The 27,269-nt window shown below is 44.0% G+C and overlaps 1 protein-coding gene across 1 annotated transcript in view; it reads left to right on the forward strand.

The window, feature by feature from the left end:
* SPON1 (spondin 1) overlaps positions 1 to 27,269 on the forward strand; it is a 378,928-nt gene that overhangs the window by 93,340 nt on the left and 258,319 nt on the right. Inside the window, exons 4-5 of the mRNA XM_075927822.2 lie at positions 15,367 to 15,440; positions 25,195 to 25,317. Of these exons, the coding sequence (XP_075783937.2) occupies positions 15,367 to 15,440; positions 25,195 to 25,317 (197 nt within the window). The remainder of the gene's footprint in view (positions 1 to 15,366; positions 15,441 to 25,194; positions 25,318 to 27,269) is intronic.

The raw sequence follows: 27,269 nt of genomic DNA on the forward strand, positions 1-27,269 counted from the left end.
TAATTTCTCCTTTTGAATGCCATTAGGTCTAGTGCTTCATAGAAATAAGATTAAAGGTATACCTTACTTTTGATACGAAACCTAAATGCAATTTAAATCAATCACAAGTATATTAGACCTGTGTTCGCCACCAAGAAGCACAACATTTGTTCTTGGTCATTAACTTTTTGTCTAATATGGATATAAACTTTTGTGATGCCAGTGGATATCCAGGAACATTTTGAGGCTACTGTTTGGTGCTGCATTCAAGTTCAAAATATGTTCACTGAGAAAAATTACATAAAGCAGTAAGTCACATGGTATTTCCCATTATGGCCAGTAGCTCCACTTCCAGAAAACCCATGTGAACATGTATGGATCACAGAACTTAAAAACCCATTGTTGGGTTCACAGTGAATTCCAGTCATAAGAAAACCAGGTTTGTTCCAGGTTCAAGTTTTGAGGTTTTTTAATGTTAGTACCTGAAAATTCCGATAGAATAGTTCTGTAGTAAATAATATGTGGTCCTGTTTTGAACCCAGCTTCAAAGGATTACCAGTTATGATCACGATTCATCATTGTTTGATGTGTTTAATTCTTTAAAGACTTAACAATGTAAAGGGAATTAAAGAGCTCTTCCCTTTATTCAATGTTTGGCATTTTTATGACTTAACAAATAACTTTAATTAACAAATTAACAATACCTCGAGAAAAACATTTGAGTGTATTTTTAAATATTCATGAGGAAAACAGGGGGAAAAGACAATGCCATGTGTAATAAGAGTAGCAGGTTCCCCAAATGCTCAGGTGTTGAAATTTGCTTTAGGCTGTATTCTGCTCCCCTCAAAGGTAGTTCCACATTTACTGATGTGGAAAAAGGCTCAAATTGTTAGTTCCTTAGCCACTGCCACTTCTTCTTGACAGCGTCTTTTATGAATTCTTTATTTTTCTGTATTGTAAGCAGTAAAAAGTCGAAGAGGGAGAGACACTATTATTTTCTAATTGTTTTCTTTTTGTAAATGAAAATCATTGTTAATTTAGGACACTAGCAGCTGTAAAGCATTTGCTATTCCACAGCTGTCATCATCAGCACTCTGGTTTATTTTATAAACAGATGTTTAATTTGACTTTAATGCCATTGTCAGCTTAATCATGACATTCATAATTTTGTTTCTGTTTGAAACATAAAACAGGATGATAAATGAAGATACCAGAAGTGTTTTGATATTTCTTTAGCTCTAGAACAGTTTAACTCACTATTTATTTTTGTTAACCACATGAATTGAAGTAAACTTCTTCCACTGCACAAAAATTCATAGTTAGGACATGATTTGTCTTTTATTATGTCAGCCTGTAAAGGCAATATTTTGCTTAGGAAAGCATAACATTAATCTAAAAAATTGATATGCCCTTTTATAGATAAAATTTCTTAATCTCCAAATTACAGAAAAGCGTTCTCTGTTTATACATTATAGGCAGTGAGCCTGATTCTGATCTGACTTATTACTAACTTCAGTGAAATAAAATGCCTGCTATACACCAGAGGAAATGACAGGCAAATAGTTTCATTGACTAGAAAAATGATATTGTAAAAACTCTAGTACAACAGTGGTAAATAATTCTATATACTATACAAGTTCATAGTTTGCTTTTCATGGGAGATTTTACCCTGTATTGCTTATGCATGATGCCTACTGACTTTAACAGGATTTAAAGAAGTTTTAAATAAAATATCTGGGCCAGATCCTCAGCTGGGATAAATAAGTATAGCTTCATAGACTATACTTCTGCCATTTCAAAGATACAGTCCAGGGGTTCAGTACTGAAGTCCTTAGAGTTGCAGAAATGTCACTGAACTTAATGTGCATGGCTGTATACACGGTACATAGCTTGTTCCTATTCTATATCTATATCTATAATCTAGTATATGTGTCTATATATTGTACATAATCAACCCATACCACAAAGTTGTATTCATAAATTTTCTTGTAGCTAGTGATATGTACTAAAAGAGACTAATAAAAGATAAAAAATAATTGGTCATACTTTGTATTAAAGTGCCATTTATAAAGAGCTAAACAATTATTTATTATTGTAAATATGTTTCAAAAATGAGTAACACAGTTATAAATACATCAGGAAGACATTATGTAGATTATAAGCCTCTGTTATATGTTTATTGCCCCATTGGCAAATTGATCTCTACAAGAATCTATAACAATTGATTCATCTTTTATTAAAGTGTCTGTTACTCATTTATGAATCTTTTATAAACAACCTTAATATAAAGCATGACCGTTTTAGATTTCAACATCTGCAGATGGATGAAAAAATTGTCTGGACAAAGTTGATTTTCAAATTTAGAGTCAGATTTTTGTCATCTTAATGTTGAATAGCACATGGGGCTTTAATGTTAGTAAGATGACAAAATATGCCCCCTGATAGAGTAATGACAGCAAGTCTAAAATAATATTGGCCACTATGGTCATTTCCTGCAGTGGAAGTCTCTGGATGAGAAAAGTCCTCTGGGAACTCTGTGCCTTTTACACCCCAAAGAACCTGCCTGAACCCTTTTCCCTTCTATGGAGCGGAGGGGTCACATTGACACATAGTGGGTAAATCAGTGGTGAAATCCGTGTTCATTTCCACAGATTTCAGGTCAGCCACGAGAGAGTTTGCCTATTACTTCTCAGTGTTGTGTGAGCTTCCCTTTGCCATTCCCACCCCAAGGCAGCATTTTAATTTGTGTTGGAAGCTACAGAATTAACTCCTGTGCTGCTATATCCATAAAAATTCTCTAGACTACGTCTAGACTGCCCCCTCTTGCGCAAGAGAATATGCAAATGAGGCGAAACAGTGAATATCGCCGGGCCTCATTTGCATACTTAATGAGCCGCCATTTTTGCACAAGGGACTTTTGTGCAAAAAGGAGCTGTCTACACAGGAGGCAGAACAGCTCTTGTGCAAGAGGGGGTTTTTGTAAAAGAAGGAGCAGTGTAGACTTCTCCTTCTTGTGTAAAAGCCCCTTCTGCAAAAATGGCGGCTCATTAAGTATTAAATGTGACGCGGCGATATTCATCGCTGCGCCTCATTTGCATTTGTTCTTGCGTAAGATTTGGGCAGTATAAGACTTACCTCTAGTGTTTAGGGAACCAGAGTTCATAGCTTCTTCCCTGTCCTGTCCTTCCCTGCTCGCTCTGGCTTGCATTTTCCAGGCCTGCTGCTGTCATATAGAGAGACCGCTTCAGGCGCCTGAGGTTGGGGAGAAGATCTATACCACCACCATTCCCTCTTCTGCAGGGCCTGGGGAATGTTCCTCACTCTCTTTCCCAAAGCCTGGAGGACATATAAAAGACATTGTATGTTTGTTTTGAAGAATATCATTTTTCAACAGCAGAGTTTAAATAAACATGGAAACTAACAAACAAAATCCTGACTAAGATCAGTCCAAATAGAAATTGACCAGAATAAAGGCTCAGCATTTGGGTAACACTTAGACCATCCAATGAAGCAAAAAATCCACACCCTGTCCTCCCCAAAAAAAATCCCAAACACCCCACCCTGCTTGTTTTTAAAGCCCATCAACTATAATTTACCAGTAAAAATACACACACATTAAATGATTGCTGCTGTCTAATCTACTTCCTCTAAGTGCTTAACCAGATTGGGGTATATTCCAATGGCATTTCAGTTAAAATATAAATGAATTCATCTCAGCAAATTATGTAGTTGTGATGGGGAGGAATAACTGTTTGTCAGGGAGGTTTGCATGCTGCCAGAGTTAAATCACACTTGGGATTAGGACAGTGGCAATGTATGGCGTTAGTGTCGTGTCTAGAATTATGAATGAAATATGATCCTGTTATTGGTAGTGGTCGATGTCATTGGAAGGTAGTGTATAGAGAATTTAGCATTGCATTTTCTAATTGCTGTCATTACAAGTGTAGGTGGGTGAAACTTTTTATGCAAAATGTAAACACACCTGCTATTTTCTATTTTTGAATTTCTGTAGATTCTAGGCTTGCACGATTCAAGATGAAATTTTCCACATCAGCAACATGTTCAGCTTTGCTATGCCCATGGCAGTCTGGTGGTCCGTGAATATTCTGAGCAGCTTTGCGTAGTGCATTTCAAAGCCAGGCCTGGTCTACACTAGGAGTTTACAGCGACTTTAGCCTCCTACGGTTGATTTTCTAAGTGATGCATCCACACTACCAAGCCTGTTGTGTCAGCCTTAAAGGATGCAGAAGATGATTTCTGTACTCCTGCTTTTCACCAGGGGTAACGCTACTCCTGACCTTGCATGGATAAATTTACGCTACTGGAAATGCAGCGTTGCTGGGAAGCTGGCGCCATTGGCCTCTGGGAGGCCTTCCACAGCTGCTCGCTCTGACCACTCTGGCCACAATTTGCATCTCTACTGCTTGGGAACAGTAGAAGGGCCTGTCCCGTATGGCCAGTGTGCTGAGCCCATTTGTGAGTGAGCAGCATACTGCAGCACATGTGCAGATGGTGTCGAACAATCCCAACAACAGTGCAATGACCTCAAGGACTTCTGCTTGTGCAGGATCCAGTTCTCAGGGGTGCAGGAGAGCACTTGCCTGGAGCGTCCAAGAGATTTTGGACCTTATCAAGGTGTGGGAGGATGAAGTCATCCTCACTGAGCTCTGAACCAGCAGGAGGAACACCGAGCTAAACGGCAGGATCATACGCTGCATGGGGGCTAAAGGACAGCCTACCAAGAGGAGGATGACCCAGCCTCGAGTGATGAGGGATCCTCTATCTTTTCACCCTCCAACCCACATATCCTTGTCCTCCCCAGACAACACCTTAATTCTCCCCCTCCCCCACAGCAGGAGTTGACTTCCATTCATTCCAAGAACTATACAAGAGGGTTGCAGACGTTCGGGAAGTCTCTCTGGTGAGTGTTCCTGAAATGCAACACAAATTGACCAGCATACTACATACCTCCTCAGCCACTAAATTGGCCTTACCAATGGACCCAACATTCATGGATACTGCCAAGGTCATCTGGCACATGCCAGCCACAATCCCACCGGTCTGCAAAAGATGTGACCATAAATACTACATGGCACCACAGAGTGCTGACAGTCTCAGCAGAAATTTCAACTCCAATCACAATTGGGAAATGGAGCCCAACATTCTACAACAGATCCTCAGTCACCGGGGATTCCCAACATTGGACCTGTTTGCAACTGATGCCAACAGGAAGTGTCCACAATATTGTTGGCATGCGGGCATTGGCTTGCATTCCCTGGGAGACATGTTTGCAATACCCTGGAATGCATCCCTTCTATATATGTTCTCTCCCATTCTGCTTCTTCACCAAGTAATCAACAAAATAAGAGCAGATGCAGCCTCAGTAATTTGTATTGCTCCAGCCTGGCCACAACAGACCTGGTACACTTACCCGCTACAGATGTCCAGGAGTTTGCAGTGGCGTCTCCTGCTGCTTCCCCATCTTCTCATGCAGCAGGGTGGACAGATTCGCAATGCCTCCCTCCAGTTCCTTCATCTCCGGGCATGGTTTCTCAGTGGTTCTTCTCAATAGAACAATATTCACTGATCAAGTTAAGCAAATTCTACTGAACAGCTGTAGACTACCAACCAGAAGATCTTACCTATATAAGTGGTGTGCATTCTCACTCTGGGCAGAACAAAGGTCTGCAAACCCATCTGCAATACCACAGTCAGACATCATGGAATGTCTTTTAAACCTAAAACACTCAGGCCTTTCATTTAGTTCATTAAAGATTCACCTTGTGGCTATAATACCTTTTCACCAACCCATTGAAAACAAATCGGTCTTCACCCATCCAACAACTAAGTGCTTCTGTAAAGGCATTCAGAGCACTTTTTCACCTGTCATACCTCCAGTCCCAGCCTGGGACCTCAATTTAGTACTTTGCGCCCTTCCCCATACACCATTCAAACCCATGGCTACATGCTCCATCTTTTGATGAAGATGGCTCTATCAATAGTTGTCACATCAGCCAGGAGGGTGAGTGAAATTAGTGCATTCATGGTGGATCCACCCTTCACAGTATTTCATAAAGATAAAGTGATTTTGTGACTACACCCAAGTTCTTGCCAAAGGTGTCCACCTCTTTTCACTGCAATGAACCTGTGATACTACCCATCTTCTTTCCAAAGCTTCATGCCAACGCAAAGAGGCTATGTGGGACACACGTGACATGTGCAGAGTATTTGCCTTTTATTTAGACAGGATGAGGGGAATCTGCAAGACACCTAGACTCTTCGTGTCAACTACAGAGAGATCCAGTCTCCTCCCAGAGGTTATCTAGATGGATAGTGGACTGCATCCAGTTAGCCTATTCCACATTCAGTCAAGAACCTCCACTACAGCTACGTGCACATTCCATGAGGGCTATGATGGCCTCCACAGCCTACCTCAAGAGCATCCCTCTTGCAGACATGTGCACAGCCGCAGGATGGCCTTCCACCCACACTTTCACCAGACATTACATCCTTGGTCCTTTTCTATTCCAGGGTACCAAGTTTGGGCACACCATCCTGACTATGGTCCAGTATACAAACTAGGTGAAGCACCCGATTCCAGCCATGGGTACTGCTCTATAGTCACCTCAGCTAGAACACCCACAGCGACACTCCTCGAAGAAGAAGAAGAAGAAGAAGAAGAAGAAGAAGAAGAAGAAGAAGAAGAATTAATAATAATAATAATAATAATAATACTCACCTTGTGCAGTAATGGAAGCCCTTCAAGATGGTTGTCCTGTGCTCCACCACCCATCCTGCCTCCCCTCTGCTTCAGACATACTTTATTTCATCTGGGGCAGAGAAGGAATGTAGGAGATGGTTGGCTGTGCATGTGTAGTAATGGCACCACACATGCCATCTACTCCGCATGCACAGCCTACTGGAGGGCACTGCTACCGTAAATCTCCGATGAGGCATGCAGCGGTTCCCCACAGGGACAACCATCTCAAAGGACCTCCGTTAGTGCCTAAGGTGAGTAACCCTCCCTTCTGCTGCCCCATACTTGAATCAAAAACGTTATCCTAAACTAAAAATGGCTTCAATTATGGTTCTTCAATGCCAAGCCATTTCACATAAAGGACAAGTGTGGATGTTTACTTTCTGTATGCTCCATTGGAAAGTGAAATGTTTATTGCCCTCATTTCCACCTCTCAGGAGTTAGGAAAGCAAATGGATTTGTTACTCAGAGAAGGGAATACAATAGTTTTATTTTGGTTAAATGTCATTTTTTGTCCTTGCCGCTGAGTAATGCTTTGAAAATGTATTCCATATGTGTTGGCCAGCCGTGACTAGTGATTTAGGAACAAAACCATAAATTAGTCGGGGTGTGGTCAGACAAAAGGCATAAGATGATCTTTTAGAGTTTTTTCTGAAAACACATCTACTGGAAACAGTTGCACCTCCCATATTAGGGCTCCTTGTGCAACTTAGAGCATCTTCAGGGCTGCTCTGAATTGTGTTAGCCACTCAGGAGCACTTTTTGCATCAGCTGATAATAACAAGACCATTCAAGCCACACACTGTCTGTCATTCCCAGCATGCCCCTGCACTGGGTGCTGTGAGGAAGGACAACTGTTGCAACCACTCTGCTGGTTAGGGAACTTCTCATGCAGGGATATTTCTTTGAGGCAGCTTCCAGCTCACTCAAGCTGCAGGAATGTCATACAACTGCACAGAACACGGAGTATGACATAGTTGTTTTTAAGCAAACATGCCTTCCTGTGCAATATTTACTAACCCAGAAACTTCAACACTGCCAACCTGTTCTTAGTTGGTTTTCATTAGTGAGATCAAAGAATAGCAAGACACAAACACGCATCATGAATAACAACACTGAGCAGTCCTGTGGCACCTTAGAGACTAAAGAATGTATTAGGTCATTAGCTTTTGTGGGTAAAATCCACTTCATCAGATGAGTTGGAGTGGAAATTACAGAATTTGGGATGTATATATAACAGCAAAGGAAATTACCTGTCAACTGTAGGACCAATGTTAATGAAGCTAATTAAGTCAGGGTGGATGTGACTCATTCACAGCATTTGATGTGGAGATGAAAATATCAGCAGTAGGGATGGAAGCAACTAGTCGAGTAGTCTGTTGAGTCACTTCTCAACAAGTCGCTCCACCCCCCTGCTGCCTCTATCAGAAGGGAGCAGCAAGTGGGGGAGCAGGAGCCAGTGCAGGGGGGAGCTGGCTTAAAAGCTGGTTCCCCCCAGCACTGTCTTCATGGGGGGCAGAGGAAGCAGAGGCGCAGTAGACGACCGGGCAAGGCTGGGAATCAGCATCCCTGGCTCCTACTCAGTCCCCCGCTGCACCTGTGCTTTTTAAATGTAGTAAGAGCCAGGCATCTGTAAGTACATTTAAAAGGCAAAGCCACAACAGAGTTAGTTCCTGGGGGTGGTGTGAGCAGGGACTGCTTAGTCCCAGCTTGCGCCATGCCAGGAAGCTAACCCCAACACGGCTCTGCATTTTAAATGTAATAGGAGCCAGGCAGCAGGGGAAATTCCATCAACTACTCGATTAGCTGATTATCTGCATTTTAACATCCTTAATCAGAAGTGGGGAAATTACCTTTGTGGTGCATTAACCAGTTAAGATCTTTACTCAAGCCTAAGTTGATAGTATTGAACTTGCAAATGAACTCCAGTTCAGCTGTCTCCCTCTGTATTTGGGTAATAAAGTTCTTTTGTAGAAGGATGGCTACTTTAAAATCCATTAGTGAATGGCCAGAGAGGTTAATATGTTCCCCTACAGGTTTGTGTGTGTTACGATTGCTGATGTCCGATTTGTGTCCATTAATCCTTTGTTGTAGAGACTGTCCAGTTTGGCCAACATATGTGGCAGAGGGGCATTGCTGGCATTTGATGGCAGAGATCACATTAGTGGATGTGCAGGTGTGTGAGCCTCTGATGTGGTGGCTGATGTGGTTAGGTCCTGTGATGGTGTTGCTTGTATAGGTGTGTGGACACAGTTGGCCGTGAGGTTTGTTACTGGGGTAGGTCCTAGGTAAGTGTGTTTGAGGTGTGGTGTGTGGCTGCTGGTAAATATTTGCTTCACATTGGGGGCTGTCTGGAGGCAAGGCCTGTCCTGTCTCCCAAGGCCTGTGAGAGTGAGGATCGTTTTCCAGGATAGGCTGTAGATGGTCCATGATGCGCTGGAGTGGTTTAAGCTGGGGGCTGCTGGTGATCACCAGTGCTGTTTTGTTAATTTCCTCATTTAGCCTGTCTTGAAGGGGGTATGCAGAGATTTTTCGAGGGATATATCAGCTCTTCTAGATTTTTGCCTAGTTTTATAACAGGCTACATAAAAAGCACAAGGGAAGTCAGTACAAACTAACATTTCATACAGACAATGATTTCTTAATAATGCTCTATATATTACACACTGAAATGTACATACAATATTTATATTCTGATTGATTTATGTTAGAATTATATGGTGAGAAGGAGAAGGTAAGTCATTTTTCAGCAGCCCTGTACTGTGACACAATTGTATTTTTATGTTTAATTTTGTAAGCAAAGTGTTAAGCGAAGTGAAACTTGGGGGGTATGTAAAACAAATCAGACTCCTGACAGCAGGATAGTAATCTGGAAATGTTGAGAGACTCTGGGCGAGATTATTCATTTAAAAATTGGTGTAAAAGCTTTAACATCAATCCCAGCTAGTTCTGGGAGCAAATGTAACTTGATAACTTTCTGAGGCAAATTCCTTTTCTGCTACCTCCTCAGCTTGTGCCCCAAATTACAGTATCTACTGGAGCTGGGTCAGCTTTGCTAGCTACTGCGTTGGAGGGGCTGAGTGAAGGCTCTGCTCAGCGTTCAGCTCTTCCCACACTCCTACTCTAAGGTAGAAAACTGGTGAGCAAGGTGTAAAATGCCATTTTTTTCTTGAGTGCGTAGGCTTAGGGTGGAAGTATCCCACATAGGTGCATCTGGGCCTGTGTGTTTCACTCTTGCTTCACTGAGAAACCTAGGCTGTGAATGTTTGGGTCACAGCTCCTCTGCTATAGCAGCATCAAAACCAGGAGCAAAACTCTTTATTTAGTGAGATGCAGAGGTCTTAGAGCTGAATCAGCATAATTTCAAACAATTTAAAGTAGAGAAACACAAGGACCAGCTCCTGTTTGGTTAGCAAATCCGTTTGCGACCTAGAATGCTGATTATTAAACCAGACAGTAAATAAACCCATTATTAATGTAACTGAATAAAATAGCCCATCTTCTCTATGTGGATTTGTATCAATGTGTGCATAGCTACAGTATGCATGCATCACTGTATCTAAGTCACAGATCCGCTTCCAGATAATGACAATGGCAAAACTCCCATAGGCTTCAATAAGAAGATGATCAGCTCTGTACTGTATATAATTTTAAATGCAGCGGAAAACCTAATGACTCACAAAGCTGTGAGGAGAAGGAAGTGAACTGTTTCTTTGGTATTTGATACCCATCAGCCAACTTTGAGGCAGAACAAAAATTCAAACTGTAAGGGTGTGCAAACAAAAAAAGTCAGTTGGATACACTTCTCCAAAATGTAATATTCCAGAGTATTTCCCTCATTTGCCAGCTTAGTGAATCTTCCCCCCAACAGTTAGTTGTTTTGTTTGTATTTTTTTAAATGCTGGAAAGAACTTTTATTTACACATATGTGCACATTTGAAAGCGAAACCTGTTCATTAACATTTTCTTTGCTACTCTACTGCGTACAAGGAATACAATTATCTTGTAAGCACATGAGTCCCTAATTATGCCCAGGCATCTTATCTTTGAGGATGGTTATTCTGAATTTTACTCATCATCCCAAGTGGCTAGTTTTATTCGATTGATTAATAGTTCCTTAAAGACATTTAATGTTTCACTGAGTCTCTCAAGGAGAGAAGAGAGTTTCCTCTGCATTGTATCATCTTGAGTATCTCATGAGATATTCAAAAAAGTGTGACCTATTTGGTGAGTGTCTGCTAACTCCATCTGATTCGATCCTGCCATTAATATGCCCTGGGTTTGGCTAACCTGAGAACACTTTTTGCTGTTTCCTGGATAGTCCCTTTTGTACTTCTACATGTTGCTAATCCTGTTAAAATTTAGGGCTAGCTGTGGCTCTCTGAAAACCACCCACTTGCTTCCAGCAAAAATAGGTCTATGGACATCAGCTAGTCTTGTGTGCATGCTTTGTGGGACATTCAGTGTTTTCAGTTGCCTCTTCCTGCCTGTCTCATATCTTGCATTCTGGCACCAGCAACATAATCAATTCCATTTCATCAGCAGAGCTGACTGCCTCCGTGGGCCCCTGGGCAATGTGTGTGTGGGGGGGAGGGGTGGTTCCATACCCCTGGCAGGGGCTGGGCCCTTTGCCCTGTCTAAAGCGCACTGCGCCCACTCCCCCAGCCCTTGGCACTGCTTAGTGCATGTGTCCCTATGTGCCGGCAGGGCGCTCAAGCAGAAATTTAAAGGAGTTGGGGCTCTGCCCACCGAAACTGCTACTGGGCCCCTTTGAATCACCCAGCCCCAGGGCAGTGGCCCTCTTTGCCCCTCCGGTTAGTGGGACCACGTTGTATTCCTGTGATTTGATGGGGTAGAATGTTAGCACATCTTACTGTAACAGCAGCATTAACGATATGCCGCCTGATTTGCATCTCATTTGGACAAGTGTCAATCAAGAACAAACCCAGGGAACATAATGCATTTAAAATTGGGGTGAAAATGAACTTAGGCCCATGCAGTTTTCACTAATATGGTCTTTATTTGACATGAAAATTCATTCTTGTCAAGAAGTTTTCTTTGCATTTTATATTTTGATAACTGCTAAAGTGCCAAATAAATGATGCCAACATTCTGCTAATAATAGATTTGGAAGTGGGTGATGTTCTCTTATGGGTAAACAAAGAACATGCAACCTCACTAACCATGTAATCCACAGGGAAAACCCAAACTAAGGAATCACAGGCTCTGGTTCTCACGGGGGACTTTAATCATCCTGACATCTGTTGGGAGACCAATACAGCAGTAAACAGACAATCTAGGAAGTTTTTGGAGAATGTTGGGGAAAACTTCTTGGTACAAGTGCTGAAGGAACCGACCAGGGGCCATGCGCAGCTTGACCTGCTGCTCACAAACAGGGAGGAACTAGTAGGAGAAGTAGAGGTGGGTGGCAACCTGGGAAGCAGTGATCATGAGATGGTAGATTTCAGGATCCTGACCAAAGGAAGAAAGGAGAGTAGCAAAATACACACCCTGGACTTCAGAAAAGCAGACTTTGACTCCCTCAGAGACCTGATGGGCAGGATTCCCTGGGATGCTTACATGCAGGGGAAAGGAGTCCATGAGTGGCGGTAGTATTTTAAAGAAGCCTTATTGAAGGTGTAGGAATAAACCACCCTCATGCACAGTAAGAAAAGCAAATATGGCAAGCAATCAGCTTGGTTTAAAGGTGAAATACTTAGTGAGCTTAAACACAAAAAGGAAACTTACAAGAAGTGGAAACTTGGACAGATGACTAGGGAGGAGTATAAATATATTGCTCGCCCGTGTAGGGGTGTAATCAGAAGGCAAAAGCGCAATTGGAATTGCAGCTAGCAAGGGATGTGAAGGATAACAAGAACGGTTTCTACAGGCATGTTAGTAATAAGAGGGTGACCAGAGAGGGTGTGGGGCCCTTACTGGATGAGGGAGGTAACCTAGTGACAGATGATGCGAGAAAAGCTGAAGCACTCAATGCTTTTTTTGCCTCTTTCTTCACGGACAAGGTCAGCTCCCAGACTACTGCACTAGGCAACGCAGTATGGGAAGGAGGTGGGTAGCCTTGGTGGAGAAAGAACAGGTTAAGAACTATTTAGAAAAGTTAGATATACACAAATCCATGGGCCCAGATTTAATGCAGTCGAGGGTACTGAGGGAGTTGGCAAATGTCATTTCAGAGCCTTTGGCCATTATCTTTGAAAACTCGTGGAGATCAAAGCAGGTCCCAGATGATTGGAAAAAGGCAAATGTAGCACCCATCTTTAAAAAAGGGAAGAAGGACAATCCAGGGAACTACAGACCGGTCAGCCTTACCTCAGTCCCCGGAAAAATCATGGAGCGGATCTGCAAGGAATCCATTTGGAAGCACGTGGAAGAGGGAAAAGTGATCAGGAACAGTCAACATGGATTCACCAAGGGCAAGTCATGCCTGACCAACCTGATAGCCATCTGTGACAAAGTAACTGTCTCTGTGGACATGGAGAATGCAGTGGATACCCTGACTTGAACAAAGCTTTTGATATAGTCTCCCACAGTATTCTTGCCAGCAAGTTAAAGAAGTATGGATTGGACAAATGAAATCTGAAGTATTGTGTCCAGTTCTGGGCCTGCTTTTACAGAAAGGATATGGATGCATCAAAGAAAGTCTAGTGGAGGGCAACAAAAATGATTAGGGGACTGTAACACATGACTTATGAAGAGAGGCTGAAGGATTTGGGCTTATCTTCTCTACAGAATAGTGATTCTGAAGAGGATGGAGAGAGGCTGTTTTCAGTAGTGACAGATGGCAGAACAAGGAACAATGGTCTCAAGTTGCAGTGGGAGAGGTCTAGCTTGGATATTAAGAAAAACGATTTCCCTAGGAAGGTGGTGAAGCACTGGAATGGGTTACCTAGGGAGGTTATCTAGGAGTCGGGAGGAAAATGGGTTTGTTACTCAGAAAAGGGAATACAATAGTTTTATTTGGTTAAATGTCATTTTAACCTGGGGAGGTGGTGGAATCTCCATCCGTAGAGGTTTTTAAGTCCTGGCTTGACAAAAGCCCTGGTTGGGATGATTAATTTGGGATTGGTCCTGCTTTGGGCAGGAGGTTGAATTTGATGACCTCCTGGTATCTCTTTGAACCCTATGATTCTAATGATTTCTCAAATTTCCTTTGATTTGACTAAAGCCTGTACATTTTTACTTTGGAAAGGATACAGGACTTGAGCGATTTTTAAATTTACATAATTAGGTGGGCTAAAAAGAAAAGAAATCCAATTATAACCTGTACAGAGTACTTTAGCAACATGTCACAGTCAGATGGCAAGTGTTTACATTTTGTTTTTAAAGAGAGGGCTGTATCCATATTTCACTATACTTATTCAGAACTGTTCAACAGTAGGATTTAAAATTATCTGGAATTAAAAGTTATCACTTATAACGCTTAAAAATGCTTGCACCTTCTGCTTGATTTACTGTATATTTTTGAAGATTTATGTAACGGGGAATTCAATCAAACCAAATGAATAGAAAGAAAATAAATGAAAGAAAACCATATAAACTTTTATGCTGTCTTCTAAAACATGTACAGTTTCTCAGTGACTGGAGCGGTGAGGTTCAGAGCAAGCTTTGCCCTTTGACCATGTGAACTCTGTTAATGCAGCAAACTCACAAAAGACAAAGGACTGGTGCTGCCTCCTTGGAGTCCATGGGTTTGGAAGAGTTTAAATGTATGCTTATGAGTGGAATGTTGATAGTTTTAAAAAAACAAAACAAAAGTTGTGAATGCAAATTAACATCTGAAAGGGTCAAATTAAAAATAAAGTGTTTCAGATCAGACCGTGAGAGAGGGACGTATGGTACAACTAGATAGTATCAGTACAATAAAAGAGAGAAAGACGGTTTTTCTGCAAGTAGTTCCTTTTCATCTCATTCAGATCAAAATCTCAAGACAAATTGAGTCTTGCAAATACACATTTTGCTTTGACTATGGGAATTAATGAAATATTTCCCATTTTATCAGTTTTAAAGTTGTTTTTTTAAGGTTGAGTTTCCCTTTGGAGGAATTTAGCATGGTGTTAAGTACTGTGTGATAATGGCACATTATAGATGCATTAAATTGTTGCAGACTATCTGAAACATTTATCTCCTTGGAGCACCAAGTGATTTCTTATAAATAGTGGCTTGTTTTCAGAGTTGTTTCTTTTCTGAATTTGTGGCAGTTGAATATCATACCCTTCTAAAGAGCAGATGCTGTACAATGACTGATCGCCTTTTCTTCAGGCATCAAAAAATTTCAAGTTTCTGCTGCATGTAATCATAAGCAAATGCAACTTGCAATAAAATATGTGTCTGTCCATCTGTGTCTCTTTTTGCAGCACTATAATAGTTTTTAAAACATAGTTGTCATAGGGAAGGGAAATGAGTTGATTACCTGAGTATAGAGAAACTTTCAGAGGGATACCTGAGTCTTTAGACACGCTTTTTGAGAGGAATACTTAGTAATATAGCAGTTTTTACAAAACATTCTAAGAATGTCCTTATATTGTCCAGCCATTGCTTTAATGTTCATTCTCGGCTTCCTTTTGTGGAATAGATACGTTTCATTGTAGCTGTGTTTCTCTTTTCAACAGAGCCAGTATTGTGCAGAAGCGAATTATTTATTTTCAAGACGAGGGCTCTCTTACCAAGAAACTCTGTGAGCAAGGTAAGATGAATCAGGTCCTTTCTTGATCCTCTTTGAAATAATCCATAGGCTGCTTCAATTTTTATCTGCTATGCTTCACTTTGATGTCCTCCACAATTCTGCCCTGTGGTATCTGTGGTCTGAGGATGTTTTCTGACCATCTATGTGATCCTTTATATCCTTCCTCCACTTCCATCCTTGCCCTTCTTCCATGCAGCCCTGTAAGTTGGTTATACCTCCCAGACACCAGGCAATGACTTCCATACTTCACATTAAATGACACTCACATAGGCAAGTCTCTGTTTATCAATAAGGGCCTCGCCCTAAGAACCCTGTATGTTACATGACTGTGCAGATGCGAGTTAGCACTTCAGAGGTGCTCAAAGCACCCACACAGGTGGGGCGGAGGGCCTCCCACACCTAGCCCAGCAAACCCACTGACAGAGGGAGACAAGGGGGGCAATTGTCCCAGGGACCAGCCTGGCACCAGGGCGCATGGCTGTGGCTGGAGTGGCCTGGGAGGCCTGGCCCTGGAGTCCCCCTGCCACAGCTTGGGCAGCCTGGATCCTTCCTATTGTGCTACAGCTCTGCAGTCCCCCTGCTGCATCTGCAGCACCTTGGAAGGTGTGTCCCAAGCAGCCTACACTGCCCCTGCCAGCATCGGAGTGGCCAGGCCCCAGAACCCTCTTGCCGGGGCTGGAGTAGCTGGGCCCAGAGCCCCTCTGCCGCATCTTGGCCCATGAACTCCCGAACAACTCTGAATCCCACACTCTGCCCCAGCCCTACACACAGCCTGCACACCCAGCCAGAGCCCTCACACTCCTGCACCCCAACCCTCCGCCCTTGGTGTGAGCCCCCTCCACACTCGGAACCCCTTGGCCTCAGCCCCACCAAATGCCTTTTGTTATGTGCACCAATATGAAGGTGATGTGTCCCAGATTACAGTACTCCCGCCCCCCCACCCCAGTAGAAAAGTGAGGACATGAAGTTGGGAATAGGAAGTAAATCTCCATCATATCCATATGATGACAGGTTGTGTGTTAGCTAAACAGGGCAAGTCATATTTACAACGTATTAGCTGATCATGGACAACCATGTGGATGGGAATCTAGGGTTGATCATGACTAGCTAATGTATTTTTAAGGATGTTAACCCTTGTTTACGTTGGTGTTCAAAATGTGCCAATTCTTCAAGTAGCATCCCTATGGGTGCTCCACTGTAGGTGTATGTGCACCCCACACCTGTAATCAGAGATTTTTGGTAGCAGTGCCCGTTGAGCCCGCTCATGTGCTCACCCTCCCTCATGATGTGCTTTGAGGCAATCTAGAACTGAACAGGCATGAGCTCCCCCTTCCTTCTCAACTGCCTTTGGCCTCACAGGGAGAGAGCCATTGTCCTTTCCTTATCTGCACCATTAGCATAATTAGCAACTGGTTTTGTTTCTTTTGATCTCCCTAATAATGTTTCTTCTTCAAGTGGATGTACCTGTGGGTACTTCACTGTTGGTATTGGGTCATCCTGGCACCACAGAGCCGAGATTTTTCCAAGCAGTATCTGGTCGGGCCACACATGTGCAGCATGGAGGTGCATTCTGTAAGCACCTTTGGAGTTCGCATGCGCGGCCTGACACCCCTCAATTTTCTTCATATCACCCTCGGTCACAGACGGAGTCAGATTCTCTCTTCCTTTTGGAGTACCTGTAGATACAAATTTTGTTTGTAGTTAGTTTCAAGTTCTAGTTACTTATTTCTACTTGTTTATTTTAAAAAAAGACTTATTTCTTGTGTAAATAGTTACCGTGTCAGAGACAGAGCAGTTAAAACTGGGCCTGATAATGGCCCTTTCAAGGGAGACAAAAAAAAAAAAAAAAAAAAAAAAAGCCTACAAAACACAAAGAAGGAGAAGAAAGATGAAGCAAAGAGTCTAGCAAAATGCCTGGCTCTCCCAGCTTCAAGAAGTGCAACAAGTGTCGTGACCTTATGCCAGTCTCAGATGGTCATGGGTCATGTATTTGCTGCTTGGGTGAGGCACACTGTGACGGTGCGTTGGGGGTCCCCCGTCTCCTGCACCCCGAAATGGCACAAACACACTGCACCAGCCGGTGGAATAGAGGAAGTTTATTGCCTCTCCAGGATACAGCACAGCACAGATGTAATCTGGTCACAGAGCTGGGCTAGGATGCTTCAGGCCCCCTTGAGATGGGGGAGACTGGGCCCCTAAACTCCAGCCCCTTTCCCTAGGCTGTCTCCTCCATACTCCCAGCCCGCAACTAAACTCACCCTCTTCCAGCCCTGCCCCCCAGCCAGGGCAGCCTCCACCTTCCCTTGTTCCTCTCCATGGGGGGTGTCTGGTTCAACAAGTTTGGCATCACCTTTGCATAGTGAGGTTTTCCTTGCTGGGTCTTGCTCCAGACAGCAGAGGTCACCACAGCCCAGCAAGTACCCCCACTACGTCACACACACATCCCACAGAAATGTGTGCACTGTAGCAGGTTCATGGCCAGAACCCACAAAGACAGAGAGCTCAGACTCACAGGGTGTGTCTAGACTACATGGCTCTGTCGACAGAGCCATGTAGATGAGGCAGGATGACAAAGGGAAATGAAGCAGCGATTTAAATAATAGCTGCTTCATTTAAATCAAAATGGCCACCGCGCTGTGCCAATCAGCTGTTTGTTGGCACAGCACGACAGTCTAGACGGGGATCTGCCGACCCTAGAACCCTTTGTCAGCAGATCCTTTATGCCGTTGACGGAGCCATGCAGTCTAGACACACCCACAATGTTGCTCTTTGATAAGGTGCTGGAGCTTCAATCAGCTCTTTGATGAGGAGACCCCCCCATTAGACAAACAAAATGGGCAGGCTCACCTTTATCTAAGCTGCCTGCAAAGAAGAGAGTCTCTCCAGCCCACGCCTTGCCTCCCAGGGTCAGCATGGGAGATAAGCTAGGTACTTTCGACACCAGGTGCCTCCATGCCACATGGGTCGTGGAACTGAAACCATGAACTCTGCAGACCTCAGCACCGATGCCACTGGCACAGAGCATATTGGATGTCTGGGAACCGGATAAGACACTTGCACCGGCTGCACCACAAGTACCAGGTAAAACACTGGCACCAGCAAAGGCCCAGGGAAAATCTACCAGACCCTTGCCTCTCTCTTCCAGCCTGGAACCAGTATTTTCCCTAACAGTACCAATGCCTTTTCTTCATTCACACTGCATTCATCCACACTGTTGGAGCACTTCTCTGATCGCCACTGTTCCATTTATAAGCATAGTCATGGTGTGCCGGTGTCGATGATTAGACCACAATCAGTATCACCACATGATGTTCCTCATTCTCCATCACCACTTAGGGAAGTCTCCCATTCATGAAGATCACCTGTTCTCTCACACTTCAGTGATTATGATGAAGACCACAGGAGTCTATTCTCCTCTCAACACTCCACCCCCGCTAGGCCAAATATACCTCATGAATGGCACCAACCATGGTATTCCTTCCATCCTCTGTGGTACCTGGAATGGTCCTACAACCCACATTACCCATCACGGTGCTCTCCATATAGGCACTGGGTACCATTCAGACATCGTTTGTGGGCACCATCAACACCTGGTCACAGATCCCAGCCACCCTCTCAGTCACCTAGTCCCCCTCCTCCAATGGAAGATTTGGAAACTGAAGGAGGACAGATCATTGACGACGTCAACCCTGACCAACTGGGAACCTCCCCAGCCAATAAGTCATCTTCATCACTGGATGAGGAAATCATTCCACATGATACTTCTCCCACCGATGATTTAAATTAATTCCAAGGGCTCTTCAAGAGAGTTGCCACTAGTCAAGAGGTCACCAGCAGCGCAGCAGCGGCGCAGGAGCCAGCAAACAGAGCTGTAAACAGGGGAGTTTGAGTGGGAGTTTGTAAGGGGAGTTTGGATTGTGGGACTCGTTTAGGGTTTGTTTTTGCCGTAGGAGGATGTTTTGGTTTGTTTTTGTGTTTGTGTTTGCTGGACTAACAGGATTTAGGTGAGAAGGCTGATTAACACAGAGATAGCAGTGGCCATTACCAAAGCAGTAGAGGACACAATGAGACTGAGTGGATGTGGCAGCTGTGGTAGGTATATGATTCTGGAGGGGGTACCTGAAAGGAGTTTTGTTTGCATGAAATGCCGCCTAATAGAACTGATGGAAGGAAAGATCTGAGGATTGGAGATGCAAGTGGAAACTCTGGTCGAGTTTCGAAGGGGGTTTGAGCAGATGATGGAACATGAGGCATGAGGTGGCTGAAGGGGAAAGCTTAGACATGCAGACTGAAGCAGGATCAAAGGCCTCTGAGGGGGGACTGCTGGGCGAAGAAAATGGACAGTGGAAGCATGTGACTATGGGAACCAAGCAGAGGAAAAGATGGGCCAGTGAAGGAGAAATAGAGCTCAAGAACAGGTATGCGGAGTTGGAGAATGAAGAAGGGATACAGCAGGTGGCCACTGAAGGTGGAAAGGCAAGGAAGAAGAGAAGAATGGCTAGTCTGATACATAAAGGGGAAGAGTCGATGGAGACAACACCAATAATGAGCACCAGGAGGATACAGGATGGGTTGAAGATTACAAGGAAAGATAGGAATGGAAAGGACTTGCAGCCAGAGGAAACAAGGGATAGACCAGAGAATTGCACTGTCACCAGGAAAAGGCAGGTCTATGTGATTGGGGACTCCTTATTGAGAAGACTAGACAGGCCTGTAACTAGAGCTGATCCAGAGAACAGAAGGGTGTGCTGTCTGCCAGGTGCTAAGATACGGGATGTGGAACTAAGGTTGAAGAGGATCCTAAAGGGAGCGGGAAAGAATCCATTGATCTCCTTCATGTAGGAACAAATGACACGGCTAGATTCTCACTGGAATGAATCAAGGGAGACTATGCCAGGTTGGGGCGGATGCTTAAGGAAATCGAGGCTCAGGTGATTTTCAGTGGGATTCTGCCTGATCCTAGAGAAGGGCAACAAAGGTGTGATAGGATTATGATGCTCAATAGGTGGCTCTGGCAGTGGTGCTATAAGGAGGGAATTGGGATGTATGGCCACTGGGAGACATTCACGGACAGAGGAATGTTCTCTTTGGATGGACTTCACCTAAGTAGGGAAGAAAACACACTTCTAGGATGGAGGCTGGCACAACTGATTAAGAGAGCTTTAAACTAGGAATTTGGGGGAGACGGTTGGGAGATGTCCAGGTAATCTCTACACCGGATTTTAGCTTTGAAAGGGAGGAAAATGAAGTAAGAAAGGATATAGCTGGAGGTAGGAGAATGAACATGAGGAGGAAGGGCAGAGTGGATACTAGCCTAATAGGTCATATTGGAGGTACAATATCCATGCCAAATGGGGTAAAGAATGTGAGTGAGGTGAAACAGCAAAAATTAAGATGTTTGTACACCAATGCGAGGAGCCAAGGTAACAAAATGGAGGAACTAGAGCTACTGGTCCAAGAAGTGAAACCAGATATTATAGGAATAACAGAAACATGGTGGAATACTAGGCATGACTGGAGTACAGGTATTGAAGGGTATGTGCTGTTTAGGAAAGACAGAAATAAAGGTAAAGGTGGTAGAATAGCATTGTAAATCAATGATGAGGTAGATTATAAAGAATTAAAAAGTGAAGGAATGGAGAAGACTGAGTCTGACTGGGCAAAAATCACATTGGGGGAGAAAACTATTAGAGCCTCCCCTGGGATAATGCTTGCGGTGTGCTATAGACCACCAGGATCTAATTTGGATACAGATATCTAATTTGGATATAGATTGGAGAACAAATACTGGTAATAATAATAGGGCTCAGATTTTCCTAGATGTGAATGCTGATGAATTCCTTCATCAAGTAGTTGTTGAACCAACAAGGGGTGAAGCCATTTTAGATTTGGTTTTGGTGAGTAGTGAGGCCCTCATAGAAGAAATGGTTGAAGAGGACAACGTTGGCTCGAGGAATCATGAGCTAATTCAGTTCAAACTAAATGGAAGAATAAACAAAAATAAATCTGAGACTAGGGTTTTTTTATTTCAAAAGGGCTAATTTTAATAAATTAAGGAAATTAGTTAGGGAAGTGGATTGGACTAAAGAATTTATGGATCTAAAAGTGGAGGAGGCCTGGGATTATTTTAAATTAAAGTTGCAGAAGCTATCAGAAGCCTGTATCCCAAGAAAGAGGAAAAAATGTATAGGTAGGTGTTTTAGACCAAGTTAGATGAGCAAGAATCTCAGGGAAGTAATTAAGAAAAAGCAGAAAGCATATAAGGAGTGGTGATAGAAATGTAGCTGTGTTAGTCTGGGGTAGCTGAAGCAAAATGCAGGACAATGTAGCACTTTAAAGACTAACAAGATGGTTTATTAGATGATGAGCTTTCGTGGGCCAGACCCATTTCCTCAGATCAAATAGTGGAAGAAAATAGTCACAACCATATATACCAAAGGATACAATTAAAAAAAAAAGAACACATATGAAAAGGACAAATCACATTTCAGAACAGGAGGGGGATGCGGGGGGGGGGGAGGAAGGAAGGTAAGTGTCTGTGAATTGATGATATTAGAGGTGAGGAGAGTGGGATGTTTGTGAGTTAATGGTATTAGAGGTGATAATTGGGGAAGCTGTCTTGGTAATGGGTAAGATAGTTTGAGTGTTTGTTCATAAGGAGTGGAAGATGGGAGGGATCAGCTATCTTATTGAGGTTCGAGCATGTAGGGACAAAGTGAAAAAGGCTAAAAATCATGTTGAGTTGGACCTTGCAAAGGGAATTAAAATCAATACTAAAAGGTTTTATAGCCATATAAATAGGAAGAAAACAAAAAAAGAGGAAGTGGGACCGCTAATCATGAGGATGGAGTGGAGGCTAAGGATAATCTAGGCATGCCCCAATATCTAAACAAATACTTTGCTTCAGTATTTAATGAGGCTAATGAAGGGATAATGGCAACATAACAAATGGGAATAAGGATATGGAGGTAGATATTACCAAATCCGAGGTAGAAGCCAAACTCGAACATCTTAATGGGTATGTCTACACTACCCCGCTAGTTCGAACTAGGAGGGTAATGTAGGCATACCGCACTTGCAAATGAATCCCGGGATTTGAATTTCCCGGGCTTCATTTGCATAAGCGGGGAGCCACCATTTTTAAATCCCCGCTGGTTCGAACCCCGTGCAGCGCGGCTACACGGGGCTCAAACTAGGTAGTTCGGACTAGGATTCCTATTCCGAACTACCGGTACACCTCGTACACAGGTACATCATATATACCAAAGGATACAATTAAAAAAAAAAGAACACATATGAAAAGGACAAATCACATTTCAGAACAGGAGGGGGATGCGGGGGAGGGAGGGGGAAGGAAGGAAGGTAAGTGTCTGTGAATTGATGATATGTACCGGTAGTTCGGAATAGGAATCCTAGTCCGAACTACCTAGTTCGAGCCCCGTGTAGCCGTGCTGCACGGGGTTCGAACCAGCGGGGATTTAAAAATGGCGGCTCCCCGCTTATGCAAATGAAGCCCGGGAAATTCAAATCCCGGGCTTCATTTGCAAGTGCGGTATGCCTACATTACCCTCCTAGTTCAAACTAGGAGGGTAGTGTAGACATACCTAATGGGAGTAAATCAGGGGGCCCAGATAATCTTCATCCAAGAATAGTAAAGGAACTGGCACATGAAATTGCAAGTCTGTTAGCAAAAATTTGTAATGAATCTCTAAACTCAGGGGTTGTACCATTTGACTGGAGAATTGCTAATATAGTTCCTATTTTTAAGAAAGGGAAAAAAAGTGGCCCGGGTAACTACAGGCCTGTTAGTTTGACATCTGTAGTATGCAAGGTCTTGGAAAAATTTTTGAAGGAGAAAGTAGTTAGGGACATTGAGGTTAATGGTAATTGGGACAAATTACAACATGGTTTTACAAAAGGTAGATAGTGCCAAACCAACCTGATCTCCTTCTTTGAGAAAGTACCAGATTTGTTAGATAAAGGAAATGCAGTGGATCTAATCTACCTCGATTTCAGTAAGGCATTTGATTTGTAGGCCTCCCCCAAACCTCGATGAGGTCCATGATCTCCGCACTAGACCAGGCGGGTGCCCGCCTCTTGCGGCCCGGGCAGGCTCCTGGGAGTCACCAGCAATTGTGCCTTTGCTCTGTGTTAGAACAGCGGTTCCCAACCACTGGGCAGTGGACCAGTGGTGGGTGGCAAAACCCTGCCTGCCAGGCTGTGGCACATTGCCCGGCTGTGGCCCCAGCTTTTGATTATCCCCGCCCACTGGGATTTCCTATAAGGGAATTTGCATGTGCCCACTTCACCATACAGCAGCAGTGTGAGTGGGGCACTGTGTAGGGCTGAAGTCGGTCTCCAGGGTGGGGCCACAGGAATGAGGGGTTGAGGGTGTGGGGGTGAAGACTTTGGCTGGGGGCATTGGCTCTGGGGTGGGGCCAAAGATGAGGGGTTTGGGATGCAGGCTGGGGGTTGGGAGAGAGGGGTTCAGTATGTGAATGGGGATTCTGAGCTGGGGCATGGGGATAGGGTACAGGGGGTGCAGACTATGGAGGTGCATGCTTTGGGGCGGGATGAGGTGTTTGGGGTGCAGGAGGGGGTTTCTGGGATGGGGGGGTGGCTCAGGGCTGGGACATGGCACAGACTTACTTCCAGTGGCTCCTTGTCCATGATGCAGTGGCATGGTTTGGTCCTGGCACACTGGACCACACTGCACCCTGAAAGTGGCCAGCATTAAGTTCAGCTCCACAGGCAGTCCCCGTGCCAAGCTCTGGCTCCACACTCCCATTGTCCCGGGTCCTGGTTTGTTGCCAGGCATTGCTGAGCAAAAACGGACGGAGCTCATTTTGAGCTTGGTTTGAAATGGGAATGGCTTCATTTTTTTTGTCTTGTTTTGATTTTTTATCATGTGAGAGTTAGCTACTGGCCTCCACTTAGGAGCTGGGCCTGCTGCTGACCGGTTCCAGGGTGCAGAGCAGGCTTAAGTGTATGGGCAGCAGCTTTCATAGGCGGGGGAGGGTTTTGCCTTCCCAAACGGCCAGCCTGGCTGCTCCCACACTCCACCCCACCAATGCCTTCTCCCTACCTGTGCTCCGAGGCCAGGGAGGCTGGAGCTGCATGCCACCCACCTGCTCTGTGCTCTGGGGTGGGGAGGCTGGGTCCACATGGTGCCCTTCCTCCCTGTGTTCTAGGGCCAGGAAAGCTGGGGCATACAATGCCCACTCACCCATCTCTCATCCCTGTGGTGGGGGGTGGTGTTCACGTGCAGGTGTTCCCTGCCTCACCGTGGTGGGGGGCAGGGCCTCAGCACAGGGGGTGCGGGTGGGACTGGGGGTTTGCCTCCCGCCGCCCCACCTTCACCAATTACCCATACCCGTGATTCTTGTGAGATTTCAGACCAAACAGAAGATTTTTACCATCTTGAAGGACAGCTGTCTCACAAGAGCAGCACTTCTTAGGAAATTTTAATCCAAATCAAAGTAAAAACCAGAAAACAGGCCCTTGTCTAGTTTTGGATCTAAAGAGAACCAAAAGCCATATTGGCAGGTTCATATACAGGGATAAAAAGCCAAATCACGAATGTCACTTTGAAATATCAAGGTTCCAGTGATACCCCCTAGGTAACTGTAACTCTGAATAATAAAACACCATGAGTGCTGCTGAGATACTCATGTTTATAATTGGAGTTTTGCTGTCATCTGTTGAATTGAATGTGAACACTTTCAGTAACTGCTACTCCTGCTGATTTTTTTAGACTCGTCCTTTGAAGGGGTGACTGATAAACCAATCTTAGACTGTTGTGCTTGTGGAACTGCAAAATACAGGCTAACTTTTTATGGAAACTGGTCAGAGAAGACACATCCAAAAGATTATCCACGTGAGTATTATTTTATTATTACAGTTGAACCTGTGATTATCATTATTATTTCAGTTGAACAATATTCTTGCCAGCAAGTTAAGGAAGTATGGATTGGATAAACAGGCTGTAAGGTGGATAGAAAATTGGCTAAATTGTTGGGCTCAATGGGTAGTGATCAATGTATCCGTGTCTGGTTGGTGGTCAGTTTCAATTAGAGTGCCCCAAGGATTGGTTCTTGGGCTGGTTTTGTTCAACGTCTTTATTGATGATCTGGATGAGGGGCTGGATTGCACCCCCAGCAAGTTTTGAGGATGACACTAAGCTAGGGGGAGAGATAGATACATTGGAGGTCAGGGATAGGGTCCAGAGTGACCTAGCAAATAGGAGGATTGGGCCAAAAGCAATCTGATGAGGTTCAACAAGGACAAGTGCAGAGTCCTGCACTTGGGATGGAAGAATCCCAAGCATTGTTACAGGCTGGGGACTGACTTACTAAGCAGAAGTTCTGCAAAAAAGGACATGGGCATTACAGTGGATGAGAAGATGGATACAAGTCAACAATGTACGCTGGCAGCATATTGGAGTATATTAGATGGAGCATTGCTAGCAGATCTAGAGAAGTGATTATTCCCCTTTATTTGACACTGGTGAGACCACACCTAGGGTGCGTCTAGACTGGCAAGATTTTGCGTAAAAGTGGCCGCTTTCACGCAAAAACTTGCCAGCTGTCTGCACTGGCCGCTTGAATTTGCGCAAGAGCACTGACTTTGTAATGTACAAAATCAGTGCTTCTTGCGCAAATACTTTCACGCTCCTGCTCGGGAAAAAGCCCTCCTGCGTAAGAATACCCAGTGTACACAGGGAAGAACTGTTTTGCGCAAAAAAGCCCTGATGGCTAAAATGGCAATCGGGGCTTTCTTGTGCAAAATCGCGTCTAGACTGGCCATGGATGTTTTTACGCAAAAGGACTTTTTGCGCAAAAGCATCCGTGCCAATCTAGACTCACTTTTGCGGAAATACTTTTAATGGAAAAACTTTTCCGTTAAAAGTAATTCCGCAAAATCATGCCAGTCTAGACGCAGCCCTGGAGTATTGCGTCCAGTTCTGGGTCCCCCATTACAGAAAGGATGTGGACGCATTGGAGAGGGTCCAGTGGAAGGCAACAAAAATGATTAGGACACATGAGCATTAGGAGCACATGACCTATGAGGAGAGGCTGAGGGACTTGGGCTACTTGATTCTACAGAAGAGAAGAGTGAGGGGGGATTTGAAAGCAGCCTTCAACTACCTGAAGTGGAGTTCCAAAATGGATGGAGAGAGGCTGTTCTCAGTGGTGACAGATGACCAAATGGGGGCAATTGTCTCAAGTTGCAATGGGGTAGGTCTACATTGGACATTAGGAAAAACTATTTCCCTAGGAGGGTGGTGAAGCACTGGAATTGGTTACCTAGGGAGGGGGTGGGATCTCCATCCCTATAGGTTTTTAAGCCACAGCCTGACAAAGCCCTGGCTGGGATAATTTACTTGGGATTGGTCCTGCTTTGGGCAGGGGGCTGGACTTGACCTCATGAGGTCTCTTCCAGCCCTTGTATTCTATGAATCTAGAGACTAAAACAAGGAGTATGGGGATTCTTGTGATAGATGTGATACAAATCTACAGAACAGCCCCAAGTTTTCAAAAATCTTGAGTAGGGCCCCCCCAAACCAGGAAGTTTGGTTAAAAATTGAGATTTAAAAAAATAAAAATGAGGTTGACTTGCCTTCTGGCATTTGAGATTTGAAATGTGCTGTTGGGTTAAATTTCCAAGCTTCTCTTTGCCACCACGTGAGCTAGAGACTTATTCTCTCCCTTTTTTTAAAGGGGCTTAAATACAGTGTAATTACGTAATTCTCGGTGCCAAGGGAAAGTTTTTTTATTTCTGTTTTTGTTTTTATTTTTGTTTTTGGAACAAACAGCAGATAGCACAAGA

The sequence above is a fragment of the Pelodiscus sinensis genome, chromosome 5 (assembly GCF_052426305.1).
Source record: "Pelodiscus sinensis isolate ZL-2025 chromosome 5, ASM5242630v1, whole genome shotgun sequence".
Classification (NCBI taxonomy): domain Eukaryota; kingdom Metazoa; phylum Chordata; order Testudines; family Trionychidae; genus Pelodiscus; species Pelodiscus sinensis.